The sequence below is a fragment of the Elgaria multicarinata genome, chromosome 7 (genome assembly GCF_023053635.1).
Source record: "Elgaria multicarinata webbii isolate HBS135686 ecotype San Diego chromosome 7, rElgMul1.1.pri, whole genome shotgun sequence".
In the NCBI taxonomy this organism is placed as follows: domain Eukaryota; kingdom Metazoa; phylum Chordata; class Lepidosauria; order Squamata; family Anguidae; genus Elgaria; species Elgaria multicarinata.
The window spans coordinates 15905276-15927979 of record NC_086177.1 but is presented as its reverse complement, the minus strand read 5'-3'; the positions used below and the strand labels follow the sequence as shown (position 1 = coordinate 15927979).

Sequence of the window (22704 nt, the reverse complement as noted above, 5' to 3'; positions counted from 1 at the left end):
CTTCGTGACTTCATGGACCAGCCCACGTCAGAGCTTTGTGTCGGCCATTGCCACCCCTAGCTCCCCCAAGGTCAAGTCTGTCACCTCCAGAATATCATCCATCCATCTTGCCCTCGGTCGGCCCCTCTTCCTTTTGCCTTCCACTTTCCCTAGCATCAGCATCTTCTCCAGGGTGTCCTGTCTTCTCATTATGTGGCCAAAGTACTTCAGTTTTGCCTTTAATACCATTCCCTCAAGTGAGCAGTCTGGGTTTATTTCCTGGAGATAAGACCCTATTTTAAAAAATCAAAATCAAACAAGGAACTTTGGGGTTAACAGACTCAATTTGTTTTGGAATAGCTATTTTCTCAACCTTTGAGATGACAATTCGAGCTTTGCAGTTCTTGATTCATTTTGCTTAAGACATTAACATTCTGCTTTATGAAGCAATTCTTCACTATTCATGCCTCATGACTATGCAACAGTTTCATCCAGTAAACCATTTATACAGATTTTGGGACTTGTGAGGCAAAGGAAAATAAGCCGTAGTTCAGCCCTCAGCCTTGGGCCCCAAAGTACTGCAGGGCATTAAAATTTCTGGACAGAAAAAAAAGGACTAACAGGTTCTCAGGATGCTTTAAATACTTTATTTCAAAGCCCAACGCGTTTCGGCCTTTCAAAGGCCTTCCTCAGGGGGTTGATAAGAGATGTCTGCAGAAATACTCCTAGCAAGGTTTCCTTTGATAATCAATGTTCTCAAGATGAGATTTTCATACAGAGTGAGAGAGTGTTGCTTGCTTTGTTATTTTACGGGCACTGAAGTGCCTCTATCATTAAGGTAGAGGGCTGAGCAGGCTTCCATTGCTATAAACCCCTGAACATTCTAAATGTTTTATTCTATTTTATTCTCGTTGTACTTTTAATAGCCAGTTGTTTCTGAAAAATGTTGCCTGAAAACTGGTATCCCAAAAGAGAAGACAACATCTTTAAGAGGGGAAGTCAGGAAACAGCTGCGTCAAATGGGAGGATCAAATACCTGCCTGCGCTTAGCCTACTGTTGCCCTCTTCTGCCCTTTGCAAAAGAGATGATCACCTTGCCAGGAGTATTTCTGCAGACATCTCTTATCAACTCCCTGAGGAAGGCCTTTGAAAGAACACAGGCCTAAACGTGTTGGGCTTTGAAATAAAGTATTTTAAGCATCCTGAGAACCTGTTTCTCCCCATTTTTCTGTCCTGACCTGGATGCTCTCCTCCTTTAGGTTTTTTATTAAAAAGTCTGGAAAACTAAGTAGGTCTTCGTCTGGAAACTGAACAACAGCCAAGATAAGCTTCCGTGGGAATGAAAGTTGCTGCAACTTGAACTGCAAAATAAGAACATACCATGAAAAAAAAAGATCAGTGCACCTTTAACACAATCAAACACATCTAAATGGGCAGTAGACTGACCACATACAATTACAAGAGAAATACTTTGACTATAGTCTAACTGTGTTTCCTCTGGTTACCTGTGGTATGATAAAGCAAAGGTGAATGTGGAATTGAATAATCACTATCTAAGACGTGCTATCTTAAGAACATGGAATAAATATAAATTAAGGTTTTGCCAGAAAACATCGCTATGAGTATCAATGCAAGAGGCTTTTAATAGAAGGGATTTTACAAGTATGCACAAATGGTTGACATATAATGATGTATTAGAATTGTCGCAAGGTGAATATAAGTTAAAAATGAGGGAAGAATTGCTGAAAGGTTATACATGTCAATGGTTTTCTTATGCATAAATTATGGAAAGGTTCAAAATAGATAAGAAAAATCATGGATGTGAACAAACAAAATCTGAATTTGAACTATTATTATGTACAAATGATGAACATGTTATTGCAAAGATGTATAAATTGTTGTTAAGATATGAGACGGAAGATGAATGAGTAAAAGATTGTATGATAAAATGGGCACAACATTTTGGACATAACATCTTAATGGAAGAATGGGAAAATATGTAGGGAAACGGTTTAAAATTTACATTATGTCCAAAACCTAAAAGAGAATTTCTATAAGATGATGTATAGATGGTATATGTCACCTGTAAAGTTAGCTAAAATGTTTAAAGGGGCCTCAAGAATTTGTTGGAAATGTAAAAAAGAAGGAACTTTTTATCATCTTTGGTGGACTTGTAAAAAAGCCAGGACATTTTGGACTCAAATACATTCCTTAATCCAAAAAATATTAAAGACAAACATAAAAATGAAACTGGAAGCTTTCTTACTTGGACTAATGAACAAACAAATAAAAGAGAAGGGGGAACTTTATTTTTGTGTATGATAATGGCAGCAAGATTGCTATACGCACAGAACTGGAAGAATGAAACAATACCAACGATGGACAAATGGATGTTGAAAATGTTGGAACTTGCAGAGATGGCAAAACTTACAGCGATAATGAGGGAAAGGTCAACAAATATGTTTATGTTGGAATGGAAACCTTTGATAGAACATCTGAAAGCGACAGAGAAAAATGATGTATTTGTTTGTGGATTTTAGTATTAAGATGGGGAAAGAGAGGAAAGGAGGAATTAGGGAGAAATGAAGTACAACTCTGTGAATCCAATGTATGAGACTCAGATAAATTATAAGAAAAAACTGAATTTGATTGCTATATAATTGGTAATTATATTTTTGGCATGAAGAGGGCTAAAAAAAAGTACTTTAACCTTACCCTTAAATGTTTATAGTGTAATTTAGTTGTTTTATGTATACCTTTGTTTGTATGTAATATATGTGATGTCTGTCTAGGTGCTGTTGAAAAAAATAAAAAACTTCTAACAAAAAAAAAAGGGGGGGGAAAAGTAACATAGCATAATGCTCTGTGCTCAGGGCTAAGCAGGCTATTATAAGGAACATCTGAATGTTTGTTAATACCTGGTTTTATTTGGCACGTAGCTAGAATGAAAGCAGGAAAGACTTTCATGTGCTGCCCTTAAAAACAACCACCTCCACTGTACATGTTTCTAATAATTATAGTTCCCAAACTAAAAGACAGCTACTAAAATTATCTTGGATCTACTGGAGAGGCCCTCCAATAAAAAAATAAAACCAGCCACATCTGTTAAATATGTTTAATTTTTTTTAAAATAACTGATGGCAAAATAAAATATTTACATCACATCATACTGTGTAAACACGGCAACATAACTGTACAAAGAAATATACATGCAAAATAAAAGTAAAATGCAACTAAAATAAGAAATGAAATTATAATTCACAAGCAAAACAAAAAGTTATGGCTGGTATGAATACACATCCATCCAATTTTGATTTTAATTCTTGTTTTAAAAGTTTCTGTACAACTTTACAAAAAACAAAAAGGGAAATAAATAGATTACAACAGAAGCTGCAAATATTAAAATTAAAACCAAAGTGAGATTACAGTTTAAGATGTTTTGCTTTGTATGGGATGCAGGCTTGGTTTCTTTCAACAGGCATTACACATAAAGAGAAACATGGAGGACTGAACATCCATGTCAGCTCAGATGCAAAAAAACCATCAATGTCTCAATATTCCACATACTGCCTGATGTGTGTGTATATGCTAAAAGAGACATTATCTTATTTCAGATTCTGTTATTCATGAGCATGACTAATTGTTGGTATTTTCTTCAAAGACCACAATATTCATTCAATTATTATACAGAAAGCAATAGTCAAATCTGAAAATTCTAAAAAGTAGAGACTGATTTCAGGAGGGTGGGGGATTATGAATACTTTGGCATTTTGAACAACAAACAAACGAAACATACTTCTTTGAAAGTGTCACCCTATTTTTTTTTTTTTTATATCCAGTTTGTATTTCGGGAGATGAAAATAATTTTACAATCTTTTTAAACCAGCTTGACTTCAGCCTCAAGTTCATCTGGTTTAATAACACAGTGACAAACCCAAACCCCCTCCCCCATCCCACTCCTGGAAATTCCAAACACAAATGAAGTCATAAAGCTCGCCATACTATGAATGTGCTTTTTTTCCCTATATATTTATTACAGTTACAACAGAGGTCCTCATAAATAGTTGCATAAAATGTTAAAGCCACAACATTGCACATGATATGAAATAAAAAAACAAAAACAAAATCCCAAAGTGAGTGCATTTACAGTATTTTCTTCCTGCTGTATACTGCTTGACAACAGAGGTTGGTGTATTGGACACCAAACCCAGAGTTCTTTTCTGATAGGTCAACCCAAGGCTGACCTGAACTGAAGACCCGCACAGTGGCATACCACCATTTAGGGGGAAGTAATGGAGAGGGGGAGGGGAGGGGAGGGGAGAAATTAAAGAGACACAGACTGAAGGCAGGTAACAGTCTATTTACAAGTAAGGCCTACATTTTATCAGAGCAAAATGGTTCATTCTATTTGTATGCAAAAATCTTGAGGTTGGATGCACTTATAAGCAGAGTCTAGTCTCAGTGCACTGCTATGCAAGATACACAGGCGAGGCAACTGGAAAGCTCCATGTCCAAGTCAAAAATAATAATAATCAGATGGTCCAAAATGGACACCAAATAGATGGGCAGCCATTTTGTTAAGTCATCTTTTAGTGTCAGTGTCTGTATCTTGCCTCTTAATACCAGTGCTTTGAACATAGGCATATTTCCTTTGTCTAAAATCTTGAAAATGCTAGTTAAGATCATTTGCAAAATTTTAATTCTTGCTTGACGCTTTTAAAAAAGGGTATTTTTTTTTTGCAGAAACCTGAATAAAATACTGTAATAAGTGTAAAGTTCTTCATTGCCTTTTGCAGAGTACAATGTTGTAGTCCTCCACCCCAACATAGTTTTGCACTGCTAGTCCCAAGTACAACCGTGCGTAGATTTACTTGGAATGCATTTCCACACGATGAACACGCTAGCAGCTGATTGGCTTTTTTTTTCTTCACCCCAAATTCAAGTCAACAGCTGATTGGCAGGAGAGCTTCATCCTCAGTTTAAGTGACAGGTGAAAGAGAATGAGAGAGAACATCAAAGATAGGTTAAACTTTTGGCAAGAGCCTGCTCTGTAAGAAGTTTTTAATGCTACGAATGGGCCGAACATCGTTCTGGTGTTTTCGCCGCTCAATGAATGAAGTCAGTCTGGCTGTGTCAATGCTGTCAGCAATTTTGGCACTGCCTGGCTGCAGCCATTGCTCCTGGAGGGCCAGTGCAGCAGAAGGACGCTTGGCTGGGTCATCCTGCAATAGGAAACATACAAAATCTTTGGCCTTCTGGCTTACTCCTTTGAAGTAGTCATCTGGGAAGCTAAAGTCTAAGCGACAAATGTTCAGGCAGGTTTCCTCTACACTTTCATCCAGGAAAGGAGACACGCCGCTAAGGAGGACATATGTGAGCACTCCGATGCTCCACACATCTGAGGTCAGGGAGACGGGATTTCCAAGGATAATTTCGGGAGCTGCAAACTCTGGGTTCCCAAGTAACTGGTGGATGTAGTAGGTGGTGTTGAGCTGGACTGCATCTCCAAAGTCAGCCAGTCTGATTGTCGCTTTGGCCAAGCTCTTATCCACCAGAATGTTTTCAGGCTGGAAGACACAGAGGAGGGGAAAGATTCACAGTCATAGGAAGTAAGTTCCAAGTGGCTGCACTCTGCAGCATCCTAACTTGCACTTTAAGCACTTGACAATTACGGCTATTTTAAATGCTTAACTTTGCAAAATCAGAGGGAGCGACAAGGATATTTAAAGAATTCCAAAACAAAACTTCACATATAGCACAATGGGACGAATACATCTCAACTTGCTGAACATAACACACATTTAATGGACTGTGTGTCAAACTAAATGTGATTGAAGAGATGTGTGAATGCTTCTCCTGGTAACTTTTTCTTTTGCGAAAAGCACCTGTATATGTCTGTATGATTTCGATCAGGGTCACAGCACTGCGGAATGGAGATCTAAACCTGTCGTCACCTCTGCCCATGCTACAGACGTGATGAGAACTGCTCCCCCTGAAGCTGCTATTAGTCACACAGGCACAAGGTGGGAGCCTGTATGTTTTCCCCTTTGCAGCTAATAGCTTTTGGGGGTGGGGGTGGGACTGGCACTAGGGAATTTGCATTGAGGCAAAGTGTTAAGCCACCCCATACCCGAAACCTAAATTGCCTCCCCCAGCTGCTTTTTGGACAAAAAAAGATATTGGGCATTCTGTAACTGGAACTATGTCAAACCTAGTTTCGTCCTAAAAATCAGAATTCTGTGAACCAATATTGGGAACTTTTCAACTAGATGTCTTTCACACAAGCCTCACACACCACATACGGACTCTATTCTGTAAGGAGACAGGGCTACAGTAATATGCTCAAAGGATGGACCTTATTTCCAGGACATCTGTTAGTTAGAGCTTTCTAGCATGTCTTTGTATCAGTGATTTTAGAAAACCCTGTTACCCAGTTCACCTTTAGGTCCAAGTGCACTATTCTGCAATTGTGAAGATATTGTACAGCTTCCAGAATCTCCCCCAGGTATAACTTGATCTTTCCTTCAGTGAGGTTTCCCCATTGCACAATGTAGTCCAGAAGGCGACCTTGGTTGGCCCTATGGAAACACAAGTATCACATTAAATTAACCTGTCCACATTTGGGAAGGGGAAAATAACACACACCAGACTTTTATAAAACATTTCGACACCGCCTTCCTAGTTTAAATGTTAATAAAGCACCTTTGTTTACTGGATCTATTTACTCTTCAGAATTTGTGGCTTAGTTAGCTCCCTTCACACGTTACTCTTACGAAGGGAACATCGGGTAATTACTGAGGAACAGGGCCATGCTTTTGACTCACACGTAGGGCTCTTCACTGTGGATGACCATGATTATGTGTGGAAGCATGCTCAATGTCTGGAAACATGCTCAATGTTGGGGGGGAGTGCCAGATACATGGCCTATACCACAGTATTTACATGATGCTCCCTTCACATGACTAACACTAACATCAGACAAAACACTAATGTTGCTTACTGTGTCCTACACATGCTAAGACAGGTTGGTTCTTGAATAATTATTAACAGTGCTGCCTGAAGTGAAGCCCAAATAGTGTGTCTTGTTGCACCATTCAGACACCAATTCTGGCTTTTATCTATCTAATCTCTCTCGTGGTGCCACATGAAGCAGTTTGCTTCACCTTGTGCATGGCAGTGCCACACCCAATAATGGGGGCAGGGGAGAGAAAAAATTAATGAACTTTTAAAAATTTCACCATAAAGTGAAAAATTCCCAAAATTGTTCTGTGGTTACTTGTCCTTATAGCAAAACTAAAGCAGTAATGCAGAAACATAACTGGATTATTTGTAAAAATGAATGCACTTACTTGTATTTGTTTTACCACATGCAGGCTGCATTTCTTAAGGAGTAATCACAGAATCAATACAGGATTCTTTCTCATTATGTAAGATTTTCCTGTCTTTTTTTTTAAAGATACAAACTCACCCTAGATGTCTCTATTTGAGTATTTTGGCCGAATACAGAACCCTTGTAAGGGTATGCTTCGTGTTCTTTATGTTAAATTTACTTTTACGTTAACAATAACAATGAATAACTAGAAAATGACAGCACAACATATTGTCCCAATTCAGACATTCAAATCCTGGCTTAATAAACAAGGATATGCCTGGGTTTTGTGCACCCAAAAGCAACTCCTTAGTTTCCATTTTGCTCCCCCCTTTGCCAAATACAGAACACATGTAATGGTACGCTTCATGATCTTTATGTTAAATTTACTTTTACATTAACAATAACAATGAATAACTAGAAAATGACAGCAGAACTGACATTAAAATCCTGGCTTAATAAACAAGGATATTCCTGGGTTTTGTGCACCCAAAAGCAACTCCTTAGTTTCCACTTTGCTCTTCCCTTTGTCCAACCGGGGAAACAAGCCAGGAAAATATCGTTTATCTTATCTTCCCTTTACCATGCCCTCATCCCCCCAATATCTAGTACTAGCCATAAGTAATACAGTCTGATGACCATTAAAGAAAGAGACAATGGGGTCCTAGCATTTGTACATGTTAGGACACTTTCATCAGCATCTTGATGTTGTTCCCTGCCTTGATCCAGAGGGAGAGGCGGGTAAGAAATAAATATTCTGTTCTATTCTATTCTATTCTATTGAGAATGGCAACAATCTAATGAGTGCTAAGCACAAACCAGAGCTTCACAATGGTGGCTATTAGGGGTGTGCAGAGTGGGTCTGCTCCTCTCTGAAATTTGGAGCTGTGCTCCAATGAAGCGATTCCCCTCCCCGATTTTCAGGGTGGCTCTGTCTCCCCGCACCATTGGATTACCTGGTGGAAAGCTGCTCCATTTTCAGAGAACTGCTTTATTAGTGTCAATGGGAATTAACAAAAATGCATACATCTCAATCATTTTTAAAGATAGAGATTAAACTTGGCACCCTGGTAGCTCTTAGGTAGGGCTTTAGCCATGCCAAGTTTTAAACAGATCCCTTCTTCCCTTGATTTTTAGGATTTTTTAAAATTCCCCCCTCAACCTGACCCCCCCACCCCCACGAAACTGCACGGGACCTTTTATCCTTTACTTTGCTGACACACAGTTATGCATCTTCAGTTTATAAAAATAGAGGTCTGTTTCAGTTTATAAAAATAGAGATCTGCTTCAGTTTATAAAAATAGAGATCTGTTTCCTGACCATTTGTTCTAATGGGGTGAAATGGAGGGGGATGCTTTCCCTATGAGAGGTCAGACAAGAACAAACATATTTTAAATATGTTTTTCAAAGCATATAAACTTGACTCGTGTTTTCAAAACAGGAGATATACTAGTACTAGCATTAGCAAACTTTCCCCCCGCTGCTCTTCTTCTCTTGACTTTACTCCCAGCTGAGTTGCATTCATACTTGCAGTACACAGATCAGCCTTTGGCACAAGATTCTTTTCCGTATCCATACACTGCCTGCCAGTCATCATCACTTCCTGAGACAAGTCATTTACATGAAATGGTTTTCACTATTTTCATAATTTGAGCCATTTTTCCTAAATCCTTCCTTTCAGCCAACATCAATAGTTCATATGGGAAGTGGACTCTTTCTCGCTCCATGAGCTAGCAAACAAATGAGTTCCAGGGCTGGGAAAAATGGGTTATATCATTTACAATCCCTCTCCCTAAGAACTGTGATTGGAGGTGGGGACAGGGCGGAGACTGTGGCTATTGGTAGCCACAGATGTCAATCTCAAAACTCCCCCCCCTTCCTCCCTCAGTGTCTTCCTAATATAGAAGTGTGTTCAGTTAGCCGTCCATCAACATGAAACATGCTAAAAACCCTTTGGACCTACAGATCCATTCGGGGCTCTTCTAACTGCACTGTTTCTGACGGTTTTAAAACTAACTGCACCGTGATTTTGGAGGCTTGTCGGAGGTCTGGCAGACCCCCAGATTTTCGGTGCGGAGCACATACACCTACTGGATATAGAACTATTTATGTTTGTAATTCTTTGCCTTCCATGGCCACACCAACAACACATCTGACATTTAGCCAACGTAGTGCTATCAAACCCTCCACACTCTTTGGAACACACCTAACTGACAATTAAAACGAAGAATAATTTCGTATCAGAAAGGCATGAGGCATTTTCATTAAGTAACTTAGAGGCCACACACATCTCTAACACCAAGATGTAACTGGTGGAAGTTTCAAAGGCATCAAGAAGGCCGACAAGCTGAGGGTGCTGGAGATTCTGCATCATTCCGAGTTCGTGGGTGACCTGATCTCGTTTCATTAGTTTCTTATTTACGAACTTAGCGGCTACTTCTCGCTTGGTCCCCTTTTGATCACATCTCTTAATGACAGAAAACCTGCCCCTGGAAAGCAAGGGTGAAAAGAATGTAGTCAGATCTACATGACAAGGAACACTCAGAAGAGAGAAAACTGTCAGTTCTCACACCTCACTCCCGAAGTCATATACCTTTAAAGCTGTCTTGAACTATTAGAAAACCTTTACCCTTTGAAGTGGAAGCTAATTATCCCATCTCTGAGGCACATTCAACAAAGCAGTACTAATTAATCGTAGCCTTTCCTCAAAAAAGCTGCTTTTAAATAAATAATTAAGTAAAATAAGTGATATTTAGTCTTAATAAGGTTAAATTAGGTTAGTATGGGCCTGCTTGTTTATTTCTGAGAGCTATCATCTAAAAAATAGGTGTGCAAGTTGGAAAGATGCATATACACAAGCACTTGCACACACAGAGTTAGCATTATTTTCAGATATGAGCCATTTATTCAAATAATACTGCACGCTGATCGGGTCAAAGGTTTCCGAAAGTCAGCTCATTTTGCCTGTTAACAGAACGGCATCAGAGCCACTTTCCAATCATCTGGTCCCATGCCTGCTTCAGTAGCTTCAGCAGAGAGGAGCCACAACTGTTAGCTGAATTACGTGGTTCCTCCCCGCATCGGTTTTCCGAGTGAAAGCAGCTCCAAAAGCATCACCACTAATATCTAAGGCCTTAGTCAACATGCATTAAGTTTCTCAAATACAATACATGTATTCGTAGCCCAACATCAGGAACTTTGTGCCTGGTTTTACTGAGTTCAGTCTGGCAATACAAACTCTTCTCTTTAAAGTATCTGATCTCGGCATATCAGTGTAGACGAGTGCTATGCTAGAACAGTGGCATGCACACCAACACACAAGCCGTCTCTCTCCAAATCTTCACTTAACATTCAGGGTGATATGTGTAAGCTTAATCATACCTGCCAAGCTCAGCCACTTCACTGTACAGGGAATCAAAGTTATCCTTCCAGGTTACCATGATCCCATCACTTCCAGGACCTGAAAAGGGGAAAAAATAATATACATCAAGCATTTAAGATGCAAAATGCATTACTATCTGTTTTGTGTGTTCACCATAGAGACTCACCTAAAACTCGCAGACTGGCCGAAGATGAAACTGAACCCATATCATTTGCAGCTATGCAGGTATAGATACCATCATCTTCTGTGGTTACACCAATGATTTTCAGAGTTGCTTCTCCTAAATCACTGCAAAATATCATAAACTGTAAGCATGTGAGATTTAGAAATCCCAACTGCTTATTGTCAAATGTTCTTCACCCACTCAATATTGCTAACTTTCATCAGATTTTGCTATGTTCCGGTTCCAGTCCCTTTCAGCAGATAATAAAACAAGCAAAAATTAACTCTGTGCATGAAAACCCTCACTAGTGTTATTACCACACACATTCCTCTTAAGTTATTCATTATGTAATAATGTTATTCTCTCTTCTTAAATGTTTGTATGCATGGCATTACATATCTTAGACAATACTCTCTAAAAAGCATTTTGTGGCATTTAGCTGAGCTTGTCTCAGTAGCAGCGAAGAAAAAACAAAATCCAAAATGTGAGGAGAACCTCTGGAATTCATGTGGTATACAAGACTGTGTGTGTTTGTATAATAATGGTTAACCCATAGTTCCTCTGAAGTATTTTTTTTATGCTTGCTCGCCGAATCCCATAGTTATAACTCCCCTTTCAATACAGTATAAAGCATGCAACACATACAAGCCACAATACCTGTACGAGATGCTGTAGCGACTATCATTGCTCAATATGTTATGATCAGGAGTTTTCCAAGTTATTGAAGCTTTGGGACGACCACAGACTTTGCACTTAAGAATGACAGTCTCTCCTATCTCGCATGTCGTCTCACTTAATGGTATTATAAATTCTGGGGGAACTGGGAAAAGAAGGAAGCAATTGCCATGAAAGGGTTAAAATGGTCTTTCTTGTTCATTGCCCTTTATGCATGCAGTGTGAAGAGGTGATTTATATGTTGCCATGTCGCAGCGGTGCCTAAATTCCACGTTGCAACAGTACAGCTTAAGCTCGGCAAAAATGTGGGAAAGGCAGACGCCTTAGGGCCCACCTGCAGGGATGTGTGTGTGCCTCCCTTTCCACCCACTGCCTCAGTTCTCCCTAGGGAGCAATGAGGAGTGGGCCTTGGCTTCACACCAGCTTGCACACTCTCTCTCCTACTGTTTCACCATGGGGAGACAGAAATACTTTGGGTTTGGGAGATCCTGTGGTGGATTGAACTCACTTTTAAGGGTTCAATGTTCATGTCTCCCCACAGGGAAAAGAGTGGGATGGGTGGAAGAAGAGTGTGCAAGCCTGAAGCTTGCTCTCCTGCTCGTTCCAAGCACGAGAGTAAAATATAAACAGGCCTCAAGACACATAGTAGTAGAATACGATTTCAAAATGCTCCCTGTCTGCCACAGCAGATAGAACAGTTCTAGTCGTATCCTCCATCTGCTGTGTGAGCTACACAGCCCCACATCACCAATTTATATATTATTCATAGACAGTTACATAAATTGTCTACAGATTCTAGGTCAGTGTTCTATCTTGCTATAGTACTATACTGTACTTGCAAGGGGCATTTAAGATTTGGGAACAATGCCGTCCTCCACTTGCAGTTCAAAGTGCTACAGTCCATTCTAACACCACAAGTTTCTAACACTTCGCTCTGCTTCTTCTGTAAACCTAGTCTCATTTTTCTAATTCTGAACACAAATCTAAGGAATATTCAGCATTTCCCCTCCCGCAATTTGAAGTGGTGTATCCCACTCTATCACCTCAGGATTTATCATCCCATTCTAACTCAAGCGCAGACAGGTCTAAGTTCTGATTCTTCATGGCTTAAAGTAAAGTCCATAAAGTAGGAGACAAATGTGTGCCAGAACAACATTTCTCAAATGCAACTACTGATATTTTCCTGTAACATGATGTTTATCAGAAGATAAAGCATGGTATTGTAGAAATTGCACTTCTAAGTTATTGCAACTCTGATAAACAGCATTTCTACTTCTAAAATAGGATGCCTTTATCCAGATCAGTTGAGTTGTCCAGCACAACTTACATTCTATTGATGTCCTTTGCTCAGTGCAAAGGCCCATTCCTCACCCCCAATGGTTTAGACGTTACGTTATGTAGGAATTGGTTGAAGAGGTTTTGCATCTGTAAATTATACTCTTCTAGCTTAATAGGCTCATCGGTTGCATTTTTATTTTTTATTTTATTACATATTTTTTAACATAAATATATCTTGATGAATTTTGTAAGCACCATTTGGATTTTTAATGTATTTTAGATATGAATGCTCCTTTTATCTTTATAAGGCTATTTGGAAAACATTTTCATGATACTGCAATTGTGAACTTAACTTACCATCATAAATGTAGTTGGGGTTGAGAAGCTGAAAAAGAGAGGTTCAACAGAATTAGCATTTTGAACAATTTCTAGCTTTTTCTTAAGGAAAAGAAGGTTTAAAAGTAGTGTCAGAAACATTCCTCAGTGGTCTTTGGTCAGCTATGCTGAATGGTGCTGTAAGGTCAGCTATTATCAGAATGTATCATACGTATCATAATCACCATACCAAAGAGTCAGTGTGGTGCAGTGGTTAGAGTGTTTGAATGAGTCCAGGAGATCTGGGTTCTAGCCCCCACTCGGCCAGGAAGCTCACCGGATGACCTTGGGCCAGTCATGGACTCTCAGCCTAACATACCCCACAGAGTTACTGTGAGGATAAAATGGAGAAGAGGAGGACTGTGTTAGCCACTTTTGTTTCCTTGGAGGAAAAAAGATGGGATATAAATGTAATAATGAAAAATAAAATTAATAAATAAAAAATGTACAGAAGATTAGTAAATATTGGAAATGTGGCCTTTTCTCCACAGAAATGTTGGAACTTAATGGGATTTCCCCCCAGGTTGTTATTAAGAGCCCTAATGGTTCTGCATTTCTACCATTATAGCTTTTTCCATTGCATTCCCTAACATGGCACATCAGGGACTAGCAAAGGAATTATGAATGTGGAGAGTTTTCCTGAGAAGACAATGAAGCCGTACATAGCTGGCTGGCAACCTTTCGTCTCTATGTAAGTTATTCACAGTGCCATCACTAAAGCTCCCTGTGGTGTTACCCACATTTCTATTCCCTTAGGTATGTCTGTGTGAGTATGTCTAGAGAGTACGGAATGTTGGACTGAGTGGGTGTGGCTGGTGATGCTGTGGAAAGGGGGGAGGAGTATATATATATGGGGGAGCTGAGTGGTCTGAGGTGTTCGGTTGGTGATTGGGTTTGGAGGGTAGATGTGTTTAGCTGTGTGATTTCTTGTCAGGAGCTGGGTGAGGAGTGAGTGAAAACAAGATCATAGGGACTAAGGACTGTTGTTATTAGATTTGTTACTACCAGTATTCTTAAGAATAGGCAGGAGTTGAATAGAATTTGAAGGAACTAAGAACTGTAAACAACAATAAACATTTTCTTTATTTTGCTACCATAAAACCACGTGTCAGTTTGGCTGTGTCTCCTGCTCTATTAGTTCATAAATAAACACATTACATTAAACCTTCAGCCTGCTATATTCACAGAAAAGCCTTTTCCAAATCTCCTTACTTTCCCCCTCTGCTATAAGGGAAAGGTTATACTTTTCTTTTTGCCCCTTCCTCAGGTGCTTAGCCTGAGGGAGGTGTGCGTGTGAAAGCCTTGTGTGTGAGGTGGTGGCGTCGCACTCGCTTATAGACTTGCCAAATCAACATTACAGTGTCCTCCTTCCCTGCAGATCTCACTTCCAAGTATACTTCAGGCAGGAGGAAAAACCCTGAGAGCCTCTAATCCAGGGGTGGGCAACTTCAGGTGGTCTGGGGGGCAGTGTCCGCCCACCCCAAAGATCTGAATGTGTTCATCCTAAGCTTCCATTGCAGTTTGCAGCCAATTTTTTGTGGCAAACCTCCTGATTTTTTTTTAAAAGGGAGGGGGGCACATGGGTCCCACGGGATGTGTGTTACCCAACCCTGCTCTAATTCTTTCAATTAGCACAGTAATGATGTATTAACCAGAACCCCTGGTGGACCAATTGTGCAGAAACAGCTGGTGACAGAATCCAACCAAGTCTTGATACTACATGATAGCATTATAGAGAGTGCATTAATTTTAGTCTATATAGGCCAACTGGACTTTCATGTCAGACGATTCAGACCTGTTACTCACCCCACCCCAATGCACTTACAATGAGTAACAAATCCAGCTATTATATTGTCAAGACTCTATGTAATTACTATTTATAGCTTGCTTCTTCTTATGTTTGATGGTCTTGATAAAACATTTTGACCGGGAGTTGTCCTTTCCTTTTTGCGGGTATCCAAAATGTTCAGAGTTGGTTTAGGAGTATGGATCTGGATTTATTTCTCTTTGCCATATATTAATATTGATATTGAAGGATTATGAGTTTGATTTCAGTCTGTATGTCTAGAGCTTGTAAGTCTGTGGTTTTTAGAATGTTGGCCTGAGTGGGTGGAGTTAGAATGTCTGAGGAGGGGGGAGGAGTGATATATAAGAGGACTGAGGGGATTGGGAGTTTTTAGTGGGGCTCTAGGTTAAGTTGGCGCTCTTTGTATGTTAGCTCTTGGTGTTTAGAATACTTGGGTCTAGAGAATTTGAGGTTCAGTGTAGAGAGTGGTGTCTTTGGAGTGTGATGTACACATAGTTGATGTATATTAAACAATACTGATAGAGTGATTGTGTGAGAGAAAGGAAAGCGTTATGTGAATGGGTGAAAGGATTGGATGAAAGGTTTCAAAAAGGTTTTTAAATGTTTTATTTTGAAACAAAGCTTGTGAACTTTTAAAATAAATTTTAATTATTTTGTTTTTAACTACCACAAAAATCCCACGTGTCTGTTTGGCATTTATCATCTGAAGTTTATACATTTAGCACCCACTCTGACAATAATTCACCTCAGCACATATAATTCACAGCGCATAATTTTATTATTGAAATCCTTCTCCATTTAACCCTTTTCTCCACATAGTTTGGAGAAAGGTGGTGTTTGTCCCTCACCTCAGGCATATCAAGCGGTAGTGCTTGGCTTGAGCAGGGAGTAGCCGCGGCCAGGCCTGTTGTTCAGAGCCTGTGTCGTGGCATAGTAAGTGTTGGCAACGTCGGGATCTGAACTAGACGCTGTTCACTTATAGTGACAGAAGTCAAAAAGGATTTTATTTGTGAACAGGACAGAGGGTGGTTACTGCAAAGCACCTCTGAGGTCCTTAGCTGTGAAAGTTACGTAATATCATAGTCAGAGGTTGAGCTGATACAATTCTCTGACAGGATATTTTTTGTTTGTGGTGAAATACATATTATAAAATATCAAGTTTAATGCTCCTGACCTCAATTGATAACTCCCAGTACCATTTTATTTATTAAGGTTAAGTCTCTGTCTGATAACCATGGAGTTTTTAGGGTTAAAGAAGGAAGCCTTGACAGACAGATGTAAACGTTTAAATTTGCCAACTGAAGGACAGTCAGTTGATGAAATGAAATGGGCTCTTATAGAATATAACAGAGTTCATGCTGCGGGTGAAACAGAGGTAAATCCTCTGAGACAAGTGCCTGTAGAAACGTCTCCTCAATACATTGAGCTAGAAAGGGAGAAATTGAAACTTGAATTAGAAAAGATTCAACAACAAGAAGCTGAAAGAGAACTGAAGAGAGCTGAGTTGGAACAACAAGAAAGGCTGAGGGAAAAAGATTGTGAGGCGGAAATAAGATTAAGAAAGAAAGATCGAGAGCTAGAGCTAGAACAAATTGCTTTGGAAAAGAGAAAATTTGAGCGGAAAGATCAGAGGAGAATTGAGGAAGGGGCTAGACCTCCCAAATTATCTCCTAAACATTTTACCCCTTATATTGAGGGACAAGATCCCCAAATTTTCTTCAATACCTTTGAAAAGGCAGCCATGATGTGGGAAGTAAAGCCACAAGATTATATGAAGTTTATCCCTAACTTGATCAAGGGAGACTTGACTGAAATTTATAACAGTTTCCTGTGGGGGAAGCTTTAGATTTTGCCTCATATAAAACAGCAGTTTATAAAAGATTTCGCTATGGGCCTGAGTCTTTACGGAAGAAATTTAGAAGCCTTAATGCTGTGTCATCCAAATCTTTTGTAGAGTTGGGACACAAGTTAGCAGATCATTTTGAGAAATGGATCATCTGTGCTGAGGTGAAAACCAAACAAGATTTAGTTGATCTGATGATTAAAGATCAATTAATTTTTCAAATCCCTCAGGATATAAGATTGCTGGTGAGAGATAGAGACCCAAAAACTTATCAAGATGCAGCTTCCCTGGCTGATCAATTTTCCTTAAATCGGGGCTATCATATGACCAGCAAGTCTACTAAAGAAAGTAATATTAAACCAGGGTATAAACCTTAAAGGGGGTAAAAAAGAAGCTGAGGTAAATAAAAGTCAGTTGCCAACGGAAAAGGCGGGAAACACTACCAAACCTGTTTGGAAAAACAGACCTCACATATCATCATTGTGGGTTGGTGGGGCATATTAGACCACAATGTCCTAGGCTGAGAGAAGAGAAAGAGAAAAGTACCTCAGTAAGGAGAGTAGATATAAATAACGATGCTGAACATTCCCAAAGTTCTCAGTGTTACACATTGTTGTGGGGAGAAATGAAAGAATCAGATCAATCTTTGTGGGAAGATGATCTCATAAATGGAAGGAAGCATAAAGCTATTCTAGATACTGGAGCTCGTTTATCTCTAATTAGAGCGGATCTTGTGAAGAGTGAGGAGATTATTCCTCACAGAAAAATTAACATCAACCCTGTGACAGGGCACATAATTGAAGTTCCTGTGGCCGAGATGGAAGTTACATGGATGGGAGTCACAAGGAAATGTATTTTGGGTGTTAATTCTTGTCAGGAAGAACCTCTAATCCTAGGTACTGATATCATGGGGTTAGAAAGTAGGAAAGTTTTTATTATTACATGCTCACAAGCAGCAGTGGAGGGCCTGTCAGGCAATTGTAGCAAATCTGGAGACGCTGAAGGCAGGCTTCTGCAGTTGCCTAGCAACCCAGCTGAAGGAACTGCTGAGCCAGGAAACATTGTTGCAAAAACTGATACCACGTTTGCTTTACACACAGGAAATGATCCCAGCTTGGAAGTTTTTAGATCCAAAGTTGAAGCACAAGAAACCTCTTCTAGTGACACTCAGAAAGAGCAGGTTTTCTGGGATCGGAGACTCCTATACTGAAAGTGGTTGCCCAGGAAGAAACAAGGAAGTTGGGGTGCTGAAAAGCAGGTTGTGGTACCAAAATCATATAGGGACCAGCTGCTGAAATTGGCTCATGACTCCTTTTTGGCAGGCCACATGGGGATAGGTAAAACCCGGAAAAGGTTGATGGCGAATTATTGCTGGCCAAACATTTCTAGGGAGGCCATAGAGTTTTGCAAGTCCTATGAGAGTTGCCAGAGGGTGAGGAAAAGTGGGGACAAGGTCAAGGCTTCCCTAAATCCCCTACCACTTACCAACCAACCCTTTTTTAAGGTAGGACTGGACCTGGTGGGACCCTTCCCTAGACCTACACAGACAAGAAAAAATGTTTCAATTGACCATTATAGACTTTGCCACAAGATTCCCAAATGCTGAAGCCCTTCAAAATGTTGATGCCTTGTCAGTAGCAGAAGCCCTATTAAAAATGTTTTGTTGCTGGGGTTTTCTCCATAAAATTTTGAGTGATCAAGGCTCAGCTTTTCTTTCTGATGAAATGAGATGTTTGTGGAGGTGTTGCAGTGTCAAACATATAACATCTACTGCTTTCCACCCCCAAACAAATGAGCTAGTTGAAAAGTTTAAGGACACCATTAAGCCGATGATTGAGACCTACATGGCAGACTATTTCTTTGATTGGGACAATGAATTACCCTACTTTCTCTTCAATTTTAATGATGTTCCCCAGGACTCCACTAGATTCTACCCCTTTGAATTAATGCTGGGGAGAAATGTATGTGGTCCCCTAAGTATAATGAAGAAAAGCTGAGAGGAACCTGACATTATTCAGGATAAGACTGATCCCACTACCTATCAACTTGACATGCCAGGGGTGGAAAAATTGAAAGTTGTGCATATTAATATGCTGAAGCCTAATTATGAGTGCACCATCCCAATTCATCAAATTTCATGAACCTCCCCAGATGAAACTCTAAGTGAACCAGATTTATTGATGGAGAGTAGAGAGGAGGGTGGCCTTGAAAGCATTAAGTGGGACAGCGTCACTTCTCCAGTGGGGAGGGAGTCCAGTTGGGGAGTTTTACAGCAAGATTCCCATCTGTTCAGCTCCAGAACAGAGTGAACAGAGATTCCAAAACACGAGGTCAAGACTGAGACCCATTCCCTTATTAGGTTGTCTGCTGATAGGGTGAATGGGAGAATTTTAGAAGCAGTCAAATAAAAATTTGTTCTGGCCTCAGACGCTTCAGAGGTCAGAATTGGAGCAGAACTGCTGCAGACAGTGGACAATGTGAACCATCCTATGACCTATGTCAGCATAAAATTGACACACAGAAAAAAACACTATTCTCCTGTCCGAAAAGAGAATCTAGCCATCGTTTGGGCTATGGACAAAGTCAAGCCATGCATGTGGAGATGGTGGTTCATCCGGCAAGCAGATCATCAAGTGCTGTTGTGCCTGAAATCCATGGAAAGCCAAAAAGACAGGTTGCTCACCTGTAACTGTAGTTCTTTGAGTGGTCATCTGTGCAGTCACACATATGGGCTCTGCGCCTGCGCGGGGCCAGCTTCGGAAACTTCACTAGCTGAAATTTTTTTGGGGCGGGAACCCCTCCCCCACCGTCCACTGAGCATGCTCAGAGGTTCCCGTCCTATCTCCTCAGTTCCTGAAACCGCCTAAACAGTCTCACTGAGGTGAACCAGCAGGTAATCAAGAAATGACACCATAGTGGGGATGGTGGGAGGGTTGTGTGACTGCACAGATGACCACTCGAAGAACTACAGTTACAGGTAAGCAACCTGTCTTTCTTCTTTGTGGTCTCTGTGCATCACACATATAGGAGAATAACAAGCTGACTTACCGGAGGTGGGTGGTGTCAGGTGATGGATGAAGTTCACAGAATTGCCGATAAGACAGCACGCCCAAAAGCACAGTCTCTATGTGCTCTGATGTCCCGGCGGTAGTGACTGGCGAAGGTCAGAGGTGTTGACCAAGTAGCCGCTTTGCAGAGGTCTGGTAGGGTACCTCTCTCAAAGGCCGTAGAAGTAGCCACTCCTCTCGTAGAGTGGGACCGTACTCTACCCTTCAATGGGAGGCCAGCGAGTTCATAGGCTAATTTAATAGTCTGAACGACCCAAGCAGATATTCTCTGCGGAGATGCTTGAAGGCCCTTTTGTTTGCCCCCGTAACAAACAAAACGTCTTTGGGATCTCCGGAGGGTAGCAGTTCTGGACTGGTAGAAGGCGAGAGCACGCCTAACGTCCAGTGTATGCAGAGTTGACTCAAGGGGGGATGTCGGCGAAGAGAAAAAACATGGCAGTGTGATGTCTTGTCCCAGATGAAAAGAAGATACAACCTTCGGAAGAAAAGCTGGGTCCGGTCTAAGGACCACCTTGTCAGCATGAAAAACCGTATAAGGTGAATCTATACGAAGTGCTGCTAGCTCTAGCAGACGTAATTGCAACTAGGAATGCCACCTTAAAAGTTAGCAATTGCAGGTCTGTCCTTGCTAGTGGCTCAAAGGGTTTGGCAGACAACACCTTAAGTACCACAGAAAGGCTCCATTGAGGGACAAAAGAGCGAACTGGGGGGATGGTATTTTTCATACCCTTCATAAATCGTTTTACTAACGGGTGAGTGAAGACTGAGCAACCCTGAACCCATTGGTGTGAAGCACAAATTGCTGCCAGGTACACTCTAAGTGACGAAAACTTAAGCCCTTTTTTGAATAAAGAAAAAAGGAAGGCAAGAATGGTGGCAATCGGTGCTGAAAAGGGGTTCTCATTCCTGGTGAAGGGCAAAGGAAGAGAAAAAGTCCCACTTATTGGCGTATGATTTCCTAGTCACTGGTTTTCTAGCTGCTAGGATGATGTTCCACACATCAGTGGGCAAGGCTTGGCTGTCTAACGCTGCCTTATCCTCCATGCCGTTAGGTTCAGTGATCTGACATCCAGGTGGAAAATGAGTCCCTTTCCCTTGGAAATCAGATTGTGGCATTGAGGTAGTTTGATGTACTCCGCTGAGGATAGTTTGAGTAGCGGTGTGAACCACGGCTGCCTTGGCCAAAAGGCGCTATTAGTATGGCGTTGGAATTGTCCCTGCATAACTTCACAATAACTCTGGAGAGAAGAGGTATTGGAGGGAACAGGTAGAGGAGTTGTCCCATCCAAGGCCTTTCGAAGGCGTCTCCTAGGGATGCTTGTCCGTGACCTGCCCAAGTGCAGAAGCGGCTGCAGATGGCGTTCTCTGGTGACGTGACCAGGTCTATTGAAGGCTGTCCCCATGTCTTGAAGATCATGGTGAGTACAGACCTTGTCATTTGCCACTCGTGTGTGTCCACGAAAGTGCGGCTGAGCTTGTCTGCCAGTATATTGTCCTGGCCTGCGATATGAATGGCCGATGAGGCCATGTCGTGGGCGATTGCCCAGTGCCAAATGTCTAAAGTTAGGGAAATCAGGTCCATTGACCGTGTTCCGCCTTACTTGTTTATGTGCCAAACAACTGCCATGTTGTCGGTGTGGATCTGAACCACTTGCCCTGACAAGGTCTGTTGGAAAGCACGTAACGCTTTCTGAATGGCCATTAGTTCCAGCACGTTTATATGTGTGTCGGCATGGCTCCAGCACTCCTGTATGGTAAGGTCTCCGCAGTGGGCTCCCCAGCCCAATAATGATGCATCTGTCATCAGATGTCTGGACGGAAGTGGAGGTGTGAAGTTCAACCCCTGCATGATATTGGACGTATCTGTCCACCAGAGGAGGGTGTCTTTCAGAGTCGTAGGGAGAGACAATTTCACTTGATGAGCGTCCATTGTATTGTCGTACTCCCTCAGGAGCCACAACTGTAGAGGCCTCATGTGGAGGCGAGCCCACGGTACTACACTCACTGTTGCTGCCATGAATCCAAGCAATCTTTGGACTTGAAAGGCAGATATAGTCTTTGAATGGTAGCGCTTGAGTGCTAGTGTCACCAATGTAGTGGCTCTTTCTTCTGGAAGAAAGTCCTTGGAGCGGGTTGAGTCCAGAATCGCTCCGAGGAATTTTATTCTTTGGGTAAGTTGGAAGGTTGATTTTTCTTTGTTGATGCATAGGCCTAATTTGTTGAGGAGGTTGATGATAAGGTGAGTGTTGTGGGTGGCTTCCTGTTCTGTATTTGCCACTATCAGCCAATCGTCCAAGTAGGGGTAAATCTCTACCCCTCGAGTTCTCAGAAAAGCGCACACCGGTGCCATGCACTTTGTGAAAACTCAGGGGGCAGTAGACAGACCGAAGGGAAGTACTTTGAATTGAAAAGTATCTTCCCCTACTATTAATCGGAGAAAGTGACAGTGGTCGTTGTGGATTGAGACGTGGAAGTACGCGTCCTTGAGGTCGATCGCCGTAAACCAGTCCCCTTGGGAGAGGAATGGTAAGATGTTTGCTAAGGAGTTCATCTGAAATTTTTTGGGTTTGATGAACTCGAAGTCTCTGAGGTCCAAGATAGGTCATAGGCCCCCATCCCATTTCGGAACCATAAAGTAGCGGGAGTAGAACCCGCACCCTAGGGCATGTGTTGGTAATCGCTCTATGGCGCCCTTCTTTAATAGAGACTTGGTCTCCTGTATCAGAGCGTCTGTAGGTGTAAACCTTGCGGTTCCGAGGGGAGGG

General features: G+C 41.2%; 1 protein-coding gene across 6 annotated transcripts in view; it reads right to left on the bottom strand.

Moving 5' to 3' along the window:
- Nucleotides 1-3087: 3087 nt before the first annotated feature.
- TRIO (trio Rho guanine nucleotide exchange factor) overlaps nucleotides 3088-22704 on the bottom strand; it is a 274794-nt gene continuing 255177 nt past the window's right edge. For all 6 annotated transcript variants that reach the window (XM_063130237.1, XM_063130241.1, XM_063130242.1 and 3 more), the window contains 7 exons: nucleotides 13204-13231; nucleotides 11551-11713; nucleotides 10897-11018; nucleotides 10730-10808; nucleotides 9637-9837; nucleotides 6419-6557; nucleotides 3088-5546 (listed from right to left, as the gene is read on the bottom strand). In XM_063130237.1, coding sequence (XP_062986307.1) covers nucleotides 5004-5546; nucleotides 6419-6557; nucleotides 9637-9837; nucleotides 10730-10808; nucleotides 10897-11018; nucleotides 11551-11713; nucleotides 13204-13231 — 1275 coding nt within the window. In that variant the 3' untranslated portion in view covers nucleotides 3088-5003. The remainder of the gene's footprint in view (nucleotides 5547-6418; nucleotides 6558-9636; nucleotides 9838-10729; nucleotides 10809-10896; nucleotides 11019-11550; nucleotides 11714-13203; nucleotides 13232-22704) is intronic.